Below are 12,966 nucleotides of genomic sequence, written 5' to 3'. Positions count from 1 at the left end.
TCCGGTGACCCGACACGCGTGATGCTCACGCGCGCAGTCGCCCTGGCTTCCTCTGGGAAGGCTGAGGCGGCCGAACCAGCCAAACTGTCGAGGACGACTCTATCCGAACTCGACTCGTTTTGCCTGAGCGTCTGATCCAAACGTGGCGCGGACGGGACGAAGGGGGCGGAGCCGGCGGCCGGGAGAATTGCGGATTGGAGAGCAGGAGGGACAGTGNTGTGTGTGGCTTTGCTTCCTGCCGCAACCGCCGGCGGCCCGAATACCCCCGTCGCTGCGCTCCGGAGCTGGCTTCCTGGACGGGGTGAAGCGGCGACCGGGGTGGAGGGTGGCCGGCGGGACCGGGGCGGGAGGCGCAGGTAAGAGAGGGGGCCTGGCGCGCGGCCGGCAAGCGCTGAGAGTGGGGAAGAAGGCCGGTTTGGGGAGCTCCGGGGCCAGAGCGGAGGGGAAGGCTAGAGTGAAGACGAGAGCTGAGCTTCACGACCGTGGCTGGAGGCCGGACTGTGGCCGAGGCTGGGCAAGGAAGGGCAGAGAACCTATACCCGCAGCAACCCGGCTCCGCGATGCCCCGGTTGCCCCGGTCTGGCCAGCGGGGAAGGGAGCCGGGTGCGGCTGTTCTTGAAGAGGTTTCCTTGGAAACGTCTCAAGTTCCCTTGCCCGTCTCTTGTCCCATGTCGCTCAGCTTGTTTCGGAGGTGCACGGTCCCGTTCCTCTTCCCTCTCTGATGGATCGGCTCCTAGTCTGTGTCAGAGGTGCATCCGTAGACTGAAAAAGAAAGTTCCTAAGCTACAGAAGACGACACCAATAGTCGGTTTTTCAAATATGAACATACCCCTTTAAATGTTTTCTTCTGCTATTTGCGTCCATCCCATTACTACCTGTGTTTCAAAGTCTCTTCAGGAGGAGGCTTGATTTCCCATTTATTTTACCTTTGCTTATAATGTTTCCAGCAAGAGGGTGAGGAAGTATGCGATGGATGTTTTTAGGGAGTTAAGATACGTCCAATAGAGAGGTTATTATTTTTAAGGTATTCAAGAAATGTGAGAAGTGCTAGAATTCTGTATAAAGCAAATTAAGTTTATCTGAGGTGTGTAGGTATATGTTAGATGATCATTTATTGATTAAGTGCATCCTCTTTTAAGACAAATACCACACTGACAATGGAGGTAGTGGCTTGCTGTATTGCACTCTCTTATTTTTAATTTATTTGAATCTCCTTTTCTGCCACTTCAAAACTCTCACTCTGTCAGGATCCAAAAATAACCTGTGGGTTGTTGTTGTTGTGTTTTGTTTTTTGTTTTATTGGGTTTGGTCTTTTGATAAAGATTGGGCAGGTTGTTCTGTGGAGCAAAACTATTTTCCCTTTTTCTTTTCCTGTGTGCGCCCATTTTCTGCTTCTGGGAAGAGTAATGTGCGTCACATTATGGTCTTCCTTTAGGGTTTCTGTTGGCACATTGGTCAAAAATTGAACAACAGAATCTTTGTTGACAACTCTAGTATTCAGCTAGCCTGCATTGGATATGTTTCGAGTATTTTTAAAACCTGTATTCAGAAATTATTCAGCTGATACTTGGGTTTTCTCATCTGTACAGTTTCGAAATTGGCTATAAGATCTGGCTTATTTTCTACATTTAATACCTGATTAGCCTTCATATTGGCTTACTCAACGAGATAGTGTGTGGTGGGGCTGTATATATGGATAGCTTTCAAATAAGAGGCAAAGTGCTGGCATTTGGAAGGGCAGGTTAATAGTTCTAATTCCCTGTCAGTTAGTGAGGAATCCTAGTTTTATGTCATAGACAGTAATTAAGCTGCCAGAGAATAAGAGGTGTAAGGCAGTTTTTTCAAGATCCTGGTGTAATGATGAACTTTTTAAGGTTAGCTAAGTGATTGTGTTTATGTTTCAGAGATTGTACTTGCTGAGTGTTTTCTTGGTAATTTTTATCTTTACATCTCCAAAGTTTATTAAGTAGTTTTGCATATGGGTGACCCTCAGCAGTAATGCTAAAATTCTTCATGCTGATTGCTGACTCTGCCTCAGATGTTACTTATGTCAGAGTAGAATGTGGATAATTTTCCCAGGCCTGAGGGGTGTTTGCAATCACATAATCAATCCTTTCTCTTTAGTACTCTTTTTTTCTTCCTTTTTTTCCCCCCAGTTTCCCCCTCTTTTTGAGTTGACACTAATTTATTTAGCAGCTTGCTTCCGATTCCTTTATGCTGAAATATGGATTGTAATTTTTTTTACATTTATTTATTTTTGAGCGACAGAGTGAGACAGAGTGTGAGCGGGGTAGGGGCAGAGAGAGAAGGAGACAACAGAATCCGAAGCAGGCTCCAGGCTCTGAGCGAGTGTTCAGCATAGAGCCTGACACGGGGCTTGAACCCACGAACTGTGAGATCATGACCTGAGCCGAAGTCGGACGCTTAACTGACTGAGCCACCCAGGCGCCCCATCATGATAACTTAGAAGGATTGTTGACTATTCTCCCCAAAAGAAGGTGATATTAGAGAACTTCTCTCTCCCTCCCTCTCTTCCTTTCTCTCTGCCTCCCTCACTCTTCCCATCCTCTCCCTTCTCCCCCCCACCTTCCTCTCTCTCTTCCATCTCTCTCCCTCCTCCTTTTCCTCAACACTCCTTCCTCTTTTCCTTTCTCCTTTACTCCTCCCCCACCCTCCCCACCGCCATACCAATAAACGTTTATTGCCAAATCATGTTCAAGTCCATGGTTTCATGTCTGCTTTAATTAATCAATTAAATTATTAATCAGGCATTTAGATAGGTTGGGATTGGAAGTCTGTGAAGAGCTACAATAATAATTTCAATCTAAAGAGGAATTCTGGGATAAAACTTGGGGCCTAATTACACTTCTACCACTGACTGACTAGCTGTGTGACCCTCAAGAAAGTAATTTAAGGTTCAGTGTGCATTGGTTGCCTCACAGGCAAAGTGTAAGAAGGCCAGCTCTGTGTGCTCTCCAGGAGTTTTATTAAATTAAAATGAGATGGTAGATACAATTTTGAAACTGAAAAGCATTTTATGGGAGTGTGTGATGTCCTCTTTGTAAAATGCAGAGTAGATGACAAAAATCAAAAGTCATCTGTAGTACTTTAATGACTGTAGTTCTGTAAGGTTCATGGTTCTCATTAATTTGAAGGGTTAATACAGCAGAAAATAGATCAGTGTTTTTCTCTACCCTCCATCTGGTGATGTGCTTATGCTTATTACTTTGGTTGAATTACCATTTTTGTTATTTAAAAAAAAAAAAGCCCTTTAAGATCTTCATTTTAATGTCTATATGAAGTTATGCTTAAGGGGAGAAAAACCAAGTTCATGTGCCTAGAAGGAGAGATGATAGGAACAGCGTGTTGATTTGAATAGTTCTTGAGAGGAGGAGGTACAGCTCGAGGTCATCTTTGAGGCTATCTAGAAGTGTCATTAAGGGATGACTGTTTCATTTTCTTTTCTTGGAAATATTTATGTTTTATGTTTTTAAAAGAAAAAGGGAAATAAATTAAAAATTTTTGAGGAGTTAATATGCTTGTGTAAAACCAGTTTCCCCCATAACTCGAAAAAGCTACGATCTCTTTTTCCAAAAAAAATCTTAAAATGGAAAAGATACAAATTATGTGAAAATGCTCTGTTACTTTTTTCCTGCTCACATTTGTACCTTACCTCCACTATTAATCATTTTATATTTTCTGTGGATTGAACAACAACGTGGAAAATTAGATTGACTGCGTAATCATAGTTTCAGTCGTCTGAGACCCTTATGATCTGGACTGCAGTGTTTTTAAGCCTTAATTTGCAATGTATGCTGAACTAGATTTATTTCCTCTTTGGTTTTGGAGATCTGAGTTTTCAGAGTCAGGTGTCCAGGTATTTAGGGATGCTGTTTGGAATCAAGTCTTGGGCTTCCTTCAGGACTCCTGTCTTTTGTTTTGTAGACTCATGAAATGGCCACAGATGATAAGACGTCCCCGACATTGGACTCCGCTAATGATTTGCCTCGATCTCCTTCTAGTCCTTCTCATCTCACACACTTTAAACCTTTGACTCCTGATCAGGACGAACCTCCTTTTAAATCAGCGTATAGTTCTTTTGTAAATCTCTTTCGATTTAACAAAGGTAAGTCTTGCTCTTAAGGATCAGAGAACCTGTAATTTTGATTTTCTGAAATTCTCTCGTTCAGCTTTTCATGCTGTGTCTTTGTAAGAATGTGAAAGATCAACAAGGAGATAGCTTTAATCATAGGTCGTTGGGGTTTGCCGCTTACGAGGACAAAGCTAGAATTTTCCCTGCCATCTTACTAGTTATTGGTAACTGAAGATCTGAATTGAAAAATAATGTTAAAAGGAGGTCCCTCTTTGAAGTTAGCCTTTGTTCCCCTTTCTTAATATGTTTCAGCTTTCCTAAGTTCACAGAATGGACTTTGTTCTCATAGGGGTTAATAGCCAAAAGATTTTAATTAAAGCCATAAAACTAGATCAGCACCTGTGAGGAAAGGTTCCTATTTTTCCAAAATTGAAACTGTCAGCATGCCTCTTGACTTAAACCTGTCAGATTAAGGTGTCAGTGCAGTAATATCAAATGAAAAGTTACTTTTTACTCACTTATTTAAGGAAATTTAACATCGATGCAGTACTTTTTTTTAATCAACAGTCCGAATTCCAAACAAATGCGTTGCCCTCAAAAGAAAACTTCCATTCCAGGATCAGGTCCAGCATCACATACCGCATGTAGTTTTCATCTGTCTTTCGTTTCCTGTTCTCTGTCTTTTGTGAGATGGACATTTTTGTAGAGAACAGCCAAATATTTCACAGAATGTCCCTTAATTGGGATCTTCTGTATTTTTATTTTTTCATTTTTGTTTTTTCAAGTGACATATAGCTGACACCCAATGTTACACTAGTTTAAGGTGTCCAGCATAGTGATTGGACAAGTCTCTACATTATGCTGTGCTCCCCACAAATGCAGCTGCCATCTGTCACCATACAGCGTTATTGCAGTACCATTGACTGTATCTTTATCTCCATGACTTGTTCATTCTCTAACTGGAAGTGAAAAAGTACTTTCTAAGTGAATTCTTTTTAAGTAATATATCTTTTACCTGGAAGAAAACTTTTGAAAAATATGACCTATGGGTGCCTGGGTGGCTCAGTCAGTTAATCATCTGACTCTTGACTTCGGCGTAGGTCATGATCTCACGGTTCAATAGTTGGAGCCCCGTGTTGGGCTCTGTGCTGACAGCACGGAGCTGGCTTGGGATTCTCACGCTCTCTGCTCCACTCCTGCTGGCATGTTCTTTCTCTCTCTGTTTCTCAAAATAAATAAGTAATTGTTTAAAAAAATATATATGTATACGGTCTCTTTTCTCTGCTTTATATTTCGCTGTATTGTTTGAAATGCATTAGAAAGTAATCCCTCTTGTAAGGAATTTGAGGGTTAATAGCTTAATTAGTTCTGGAGAAATTTTAATAGTATTAACTGACTTTTTTTTTTTAAGGTTATTATTTTGAGTGAGAGAGAGAGAGAGTGCAGGAGAGGGGCAGAGAGAGAAGGAGAGAGAGAATCCCAAGCAGCTCAGCGCTGCCAGCACACAGCCCTATGGGGGACTTGATCCCATGAACCTGGTGAGATCATGACCTGAGCTGAGATCAAGAGTCGAAACTGACTGAGCCAACCCAGGATCCCCAGTATTAACTGACTTTTATTAGTAGTCAATTTAAAGCTATGAAATCTCTTCCTGTTAGTCCATTTTTAAGGTAATGAATTTTTAGAAGAATTTTATTGTTTACTTTTAGATTTACAGAAAAATTGGGACGATCATACAGGATACAGGATTCTCATATACTCCCCCACCCAGTTTTCCCTATTAGTAACATCTTACAGTAGTATAGTGCACTTATTACAATTAATGAACCGCTATTGATACAGTGTTACAAACTAAAATATGTGTTTTATTCATTCTTCAGTTTCTACGTAAACTCCTTTTCCTGTTCTAGGATCTCATGTGGGATACCACATTATATTTAGTCATCATAAGACAATAATTTTATTTATTCAGCAGATGTTTATTGAGTACCTATTATCCAGGATCACGCTCTGTTAATAGTGCATGGGATCTATCCCATAAACAAAACAGATAAAAAATAAAATCTCTGCCTTCATGTGAAGCTTACTTTCTGTTTCCTTTAATATGCTCAAGGTATTTCTAGTGAAAAGTAAAACAAACTGAAGATCACATGCCAAGGAAGAAATATTGGCCCGTAATTTTGCCATTTTCTTTGAATTTCTTTTTTTTTTTTTAACTCATTTTTAGTTATGCATGCATTACATATATACATTAGTTTTTGGAACAGTTTTATCTATTCCTTCTCTTTGCCGAACTCTGAGTCTTAGTTTTGCAAATAATGCCAAGCTTTCTTTTGCTACAGAGCGAGCAGAAGGGGGCCAGGGGGAGCAGCCCTCTCTAAGTGGCAGTTGGACCAGCCCTCAGCTCCCTTCAAGAACGCAGTCTGTGAGGTCACCTATACCTTATAAAAAACAGCTTCATGAGGAACTCCAGCGGCGATCTTCAGCGGTATTAGGTGAGACCGTGTTCTTCTGTCACTCCTCTCTGTGTGTTAGAGTTTTCCAGTCATCGTGTTTCCCAGGCTATTTCGTGACTTAACTTTTCTGCTGTTTGGAATAGTCAGGTGCTCTTCAGGATTTATGAAACTGTTACCTAGATAGTGAAAGAATTTGTTGATACCTAAAAAAAATTCTTAAGCATTTTGTTAAATTTTAAGTTCGGTCAAGCGCAGATCTCTTGACTATGTTTTGATTAATGACTTGCTTGGGTTTCAGAAGAGAACAGTTTGCAGCATTCCCAGGAGAACACAGGTTAGTTTCAACTTTGTGAATTACTTCTGCATCTCTTCCTGGGATGGCTAGTGTGACGTGGTATGCATGCCTCTGGCTGCGGAACTCTCTCAGCGCCATGTGGGCTGCCCCTTGCTCTTGTCCTTCTGTCCTTGTTGGGATGCAGACTGTCATTGTGGCTGGATATGCTGAGCTCTTGCTTGTCTGTTCTGTGTCCTGGTCCACTGTAGTCACCTCCTTCATTTTCACGCTTTTCTGATGAGTGTAGGCTGGGCATCGGTGTCTGAATGAGAGAAGACAAAGTCAGTTGTTCTGTGTTTTATTTCTGTTAGATTATTAAACTCAGCACAGTGGCTTGGCCAGCTCAAGGTGATAGGAGAAAGGCAGAGAGAGGTGACATAACAGAGGAGGAGGGGGTAGCACTGGAAGTCCAGTGTCCCTGAACACCAGATCCTGTCTTGTCTGGCCAGTCTTCCCCAGGAGATCCTTGAGTGGAAAATAGGCAGGCACAGGTAATGGTGGTTGATGAGAGAGATCTAGCTGGTTGAGACTCGGTTCGCAACCTCCTGAGGACGGAAGCGGGCGGGCTGCGTCAGCGCTGCAAGACTCCCGGGGCAGTGAGCCTCAGCCTGGGTTACCTCAGCCATTTGGAAGGAAGAATCAGAAGGTGGGAAGTGGGGGAGAGAGAAAGGAGCTCTTCTTCTACTGAGAATGGATGGAAGGAAGAGGCCATCCCCACTTTAGTCTTGAAGCTTAGTAAGCTCCTTTGCTTTTGAACTTGACCTCTGGCAACACTGCTGTTTTTGTGGAGGAGTCTGACTAAATTCTATGCTGAATTACGCATAGAATTTCTTTATTTGTCAAATTGAGTTGGACTAGAATCTCATCTTTTAAGGGTTACAAACTGATACCCGACCACACCTTGCCGTAGTGTTTTGATAAACTTGAATTTAAATATCACAAGGTGGAGCTTGTAAAGTCTAGTTTGCTGCAATCCCCACAACTCCTTACTTTCTTTTATCAAGTCTGTTTGATTCTTTGGTTCTACCTTAGTTGCTAGAGGCATTTAAGGTTCAGAAGCCTGAGACTGTTTGACCAATCAAGTTCATTTTTTTTTTTTAATGTTTAGTTTTGAGAGAGGGAGAGAGAGTGCACGTGCGTGCATGCACTTATGTGCATGAGTGGGGGAGGGGCAGAGAGAGGGCCAGAGAATCTGAAGCAGGGCTCTGCACTCACAGCAGAGAACCGCACGTGGGGCTTGAACTCAACGAACCAAGAGATCATGACCTGAGCCAAAGTCGGATGCCTCACCCACTGAGCCACCCAGGTGCTCCTCAAGTTCCTTTTTGTTTCTTTTTTTTTTAATTTTTAAAAATGTTTTTATTTATTTTGAGAGGGAGAGAGAGAGAGAGAGAGACAGTGTGAGCAGGGGAGGGTCAGAGAGAGAGGGAGACACAGAATCCAAAGACAGGCCCCAGGCTCTGAGCTGTCAGCACAGAGCTCTACATGCGGCTCGAACCCACGAACCGTGAGATCATGACCTGAGCTGAAGCCGGACACTCAACCGACTGAGCCACCCAGGTGCCCCTCAAGTTCCTTTTTCTAATAAAAGGCTCTAATTCCACAGTTTACTAGCTCTGTGACTTTAGAAAAGTCATTTAATTATGTAATATCCATTTTACAAGAGAAACAACTAAGGTTATTTAGGGCAGAGTGCTAGACCAGATTTCCTCCCGGAGATCTGTGATTCTCTTGGTTCCAGGAACGGTCTTGCTCTTCCTTCTCCAGTGAATGATGCAGTTAGTACTCTGTTCTACTCCTGTGCTGCTAGAAGGGACTGCACTATTACTTGTCCCTGCCTGGGAGCACAGCTGTTGGAATTCTAACAGCTTCATCTGCCTCTTTTTTCAACTCAAATTATGGAGAGTTGCTTTATATTATATTGTGATATTTAAAAATTCGGACATTCTAATACTTGCACATTTTATTTTAGTCTCAACACCTCAGAATTACCTGCTGAAATTAGGGTATTACTGTTTGTAGAAAGATAAAGTTTTCTAACAGGTGCAGTTTCAGTCCTCAATTCTGTGATTCAGTTGCCTTGGGAAGTTGTCAGTTTAGAGGCCAACCTCTCATTTCTTGGTAATCCTTTCTGTCCCACTCAACCCAAACAAAGAACCCTTAAGGCAGATCTAGCAAATAAGTGAGTTTGAGAAGATTTAAGGTGGTGTGTTTTCTATCCTGTGATCTGCTGTAGGTTAACGAGTTTAAACCAACAGAGATGTTCAGTCTTTCTGTCAAGCCACCCTTTCAACCTTAGGTTTTGTAACTGGCAGAGCCAGGAATAGGCGGGAGCTTCAGTGGTAATCTTGCTCTAAAGGAAAGAAATAACTGACAGCTTTGGTGGGCACACCCATTTTGGCCACAAAACTGAATTTGGGTTTGTTTTGCCGTTGATGGGACTGGCTTCAGTATTGCTATTTAAGTGTAAGCGCTCCCTTCGCTCCCTTCCAGTTCGGAGGTGCAGGGCTGAGGAGGTGGTGGGGAAGGGTGGGGTTGGAGTTCCAGCAGTTCTTTGGAATTTTTAATTCTCTGAGACTTAGTGAAGGGACTTTGTGGGTAGATTACCACCCTGGATGTTCTGAGCCCCCACAGAGTCTCTAGGGGCCGGGTTATTAAAGTCTGATCGTCAGCTCAGTGAGGCTTTAGGTACTTTGCATGTAGACTGAACCGGACTGTTGCTTACTGTTTGACTCTAGAGGCTAAGCTAGGTTAACTCACGGGGATTGCCTTTTCTCCTGCTCAATTTCTAGCGGGTATTGATTATGACTTGGGACCAAAGAGCCCAGTAAATCATTAATGAATTTGGGGGCCATTTAAGCAGTGCATCTGGCTGAGGCCTCAAAGCTATCAGTGGTCTGAGACAGTGCTTGTCTTAGGCAGCACTTTCTGGCCTGTGAAGCAGTGTTTTACATGGTAATAAGAAACACTTCCCACAGCCTCTTCCCTTTATAAAGACTAGTTTTGTTTTTTTTTTTTTTTTAATGTTTATTTTTGAGAGAGATAGAGACACAGAATCCGAAGCAGGCTCTAGGCTCTGAGCTGTCAGCAGCCTGACATGGGGCTCAAACTCACTAACTTTGAGACCAAAGTCTGACGCCTAACCGACTGAGCCACCTAGTTTTAACTCTCAATCCATATCGCTGGCTGGGAGGACATGAATTTATGTTAATAGTAAAAGGCATTGTACATCACATATATACCTTCATATATACCCTGTTTTTGCATAGATAGTAAGGACTAATAACAAGGTTGGTGGTGGTGTTTTTTTTTGTTTGTTTGTTTTTTGTGGTAAATCTGACTCAGACACAAGAAGGAAAGCAGAGCCTGCCTTTGGAGGTCATGACCCTCGTACAGCTGTTCAGCTTCGAAGCCTCAGCACAGTATTAAAACGCCTCAAGGAAATCATGGAAGGGAAAAGCCAGGTAAAGTACTTGAGGAGATGACTTATCAAATACCTCTACGGGCCTCATGTATACTCACTAAAAATGGCATAATGCTGCTTGAAAGAATGTTCAGTTAGTACTTCCTTCGGCTATGAATATGTACTTTTGCATATAAATTCTTAATTTTACAATTTTTTTTCTCCTTTATGTTTAGTGCTTTTTATTTTAAGTTAGTGCTTTTCTGTTTAAGAGGTATTTATTTAGCCCATGGTCAGTGAATAGTCCTCCATAGTTTCTTTATTATTCATGTGAAGTTTTGGGATCAAGCTTTATTTTTTTTCTCATGGATGTCTAGATGGACCCAGAACCAATTTTGTTTTGGAAAGACTGTTCTTCACTGATTGTATTATAAATCTTGTTGTGAGTCTACATACATGTGTGGGTGACCCAGGGCTGTCTTTTCTGTTCTATAGCTCCGTTTTCTCCTATCCTTAAACTGATTTTCTGTCTAAAATTATTGTAGTTTCAGAATACATTTTGATGACTGGTAATGTAAGTTCTTCAACTTGGTCTTGTTTAAGATTGCCTTGGTCATTTTGGCCATTTCCATTCCCACATGAATTCTCAAAATAGTTTGTCAATTTCTGCAAAAGAAACCTTGTAGGATATTGATTAGCATTATATTTGTCATTGCATCTTTTCATATTTTCAATTTCACGTATATTTCTTGTTGTAGGACAGCGACCTGAAGCAGTATTGGATGCCAGATAGCCAATGTAAAGAGTGCTATGACTGTAGTGAGAAATTTACGACCTTTAGGCGCAGACACCATTGCCGCCTGTGTGGGCAGATTTTTTGCAGTCGTTGCTGTAATCAAGAAATCCCTGGAAAATTTATGGGCTATACAGGTAAATGCATTTTATTGAAAGTTTTACAGTTTTCAAAGTTCATAACTATAAGCACTTAAAATACAGGACCAATGTGAAGCCAGTTTTTATTTGGGACTTCATGTGTGAGACATGGGGGACACAAGTGAGGAAGATGCAGCTTTGTTGTAAAGGGCTGTACGTAGTCGAATGATAAAGTAGATGGACATGCTCATAAATAACTAGGGTAAAAGGTAGTGCAGAGAACCACAGGAGTGTTAATATTTATTAGACAAGGTGGTTAGGGAAGATCACTAATGTATATTACTATGAGAGTTTTCATTTTGCAAAATGCAGATCTTCCTTGAGTTATATATATGACACTGTGTTGTAGACAATTGCATCTTATTCATGTTTTCTCATAAATTTTAGCAATATGGGAATTTTAAATTATTTTCTGAAGCAGAAAAAAATAATGATATGTGGATTTATACAGTGATTTGGGAGTAGAAGGTGGGCAGAAGTTCCCAAAAAGAGAAACACTCTTAGCATCTCTCAAATTATTTTTGTTAACATGCAGGTCTTCCTCTTACCCTTACTCATATTTTTTCCCCCTTACTGGACTGCTGCAGAGTTCAGAATTCAGTTATCTTTCATCCGGGATTATGCCTATAGCCTTTAAAAGATTTTTTTTTTTTTTTTACCTTTAGTTTTTTGCTTTGTCTAATTCCTTTTCCACACTCTGGTCATCATTCTTTGTTAAATGCTAATTTGATCATGTCAGGTTATTCCTCTGCCTAAAACCCTTTCAGAATGACCATTTCCCTTAAGATAAAATCCCGTCTTGTTAATATGGTCGGTATGTCAGTTTCCCAGGGCTGCCATAACAAAATACTACAAACTGAGGAGCTTACAACAACAGAAATTTATTTACTCGCAGTTCTGGAGGCCAGAACTACCTAGTGGCTCTTACTCCGTGGGTCAGAGAACTAACGTAGAGATTCTGCCATTTGCTGAGTATGTTTGTTCCAATTAGGTATTTTAGAACTGAGAAATAACCACAGAATAACCCACTATAAGAGGGAGAATAACCACTGAACCCACGATAAGAGGGATTTGAGCTAAAATTCTATTGATCCGCTGACCTCTGTAAGCCCCTACTCTGACTGGCAGACTACAATAACATTTTGGGTCTCTTGGAATCATTGTCACCTCAGAGCCAAAGTCCAGTAACTCCCCCAAAGTTTGACTGTTACCTTTTTCTCAGTGCACAGTACCCTGGTAAAAGGCTGTAGGCCCCTTTGGGGAAGGCCGCATATGTTTTTGGTGGTGGAGCAGGGTTCTTCTTCAAGGGGACCCAGGTTTCCTGCTTCATTCATGGAATTCCAGGTCTATAAATGACTCAAGTCTGAGAATTGAGGGGCCATGACTTTTTAATTCAAGTTAGACTATTGTCCACTTGATCTAGAGTTCTTCTACGAATCAAGTAAGAATTTAGTGGACTGCCCATTGAATTCACTTCTAGGAACACCGTGGTCAATGCCATAGGTCATTACAAGTCAGACTATTCTGATTGCTGCTTTGACTCTACAGTCTATTATAGTATCCATGCTCACCTTGTCATTGGCAATTGAGTGCCAACACTTGGCCCCCACCACCCTGGGATCTAATGGGCTCCATTGCATTCAGGTTTTCCAATTCAGTGGCAGCAGTTTTACCACTGCAATTTCTGACCCACAGAGAAGAGCAACCACAGAGCTCTGCAGAGATGCTGGCCCCCCCCCCCCCCCCC

At 41.7% G+C, this 12,966-nt stretch overlaps 1 protein-coding gene across 10 annotated transcripts in view; it reads left to right on the top strand.

Annotated features, from left to right (window-relative positions):
* The first annotated feature begins 240 nt into the window (after positions 1-240).
* Positions 241-12,966, top strand: part of PIKFYVE (phosphoinositide kinase, FYVE-type zinc finger containing) — a 79,418-nt gene continuing 66,692 nt past the window's right edge. For 8 of the 10 annotated variants that reach the window (XM_077771076.1, XM_077771065.1, XM_077771083.1 and 5 more), the window contains exons 1-6: positions 241-356; positions 3,946-4,126; positions 6,436-6,588; positions 6,848-6,883; positions 10,229-10,347; positions 11,045-11,216. In XM_077771076.1, coding sequence (XP_077627202.1) covers positions 3,955-4,126; positions 6,436-6,588; positions 6,848-6,883; positions 10,229-10,347; positions 11,045-11,216 — 652 coding nt within the window. In that variant the 5' untranslated portion in view covers positions 241-356; positions 3,946-3,954. The remainder of the gene's footprint in view (positions 357-3,945; positions 4,127-6,435; positions 6,589-6,847; positions 6,884-10,228; positions 10,348-11,044; positions 11,217-12,966) is intronic. The other 2 variants (XM_077771098.1, XM_077771090.1) reach the window with 1 other exon arrangement.

This window comes from Crocuta crocuta, unplaced genomic scaffold (genome assembly GCF_008692635.1).
Source record: "Crocuta crocuta isolate KB4526 unplaced genomic scaffold, BGI_CrCroc_1.0 scaffold160, whole genome shotgun sequence".
Taxonomy (NCBI): domain Eukaryota; kingdom Metazoa; phylum Chordata; class Mammalia; order Carnivora; family Hyaenidae; genus Crocuta; species Crocuta crocuta.
This window is presented reverse-complemented; position numbering and strand designations above follow the sequence as displayed.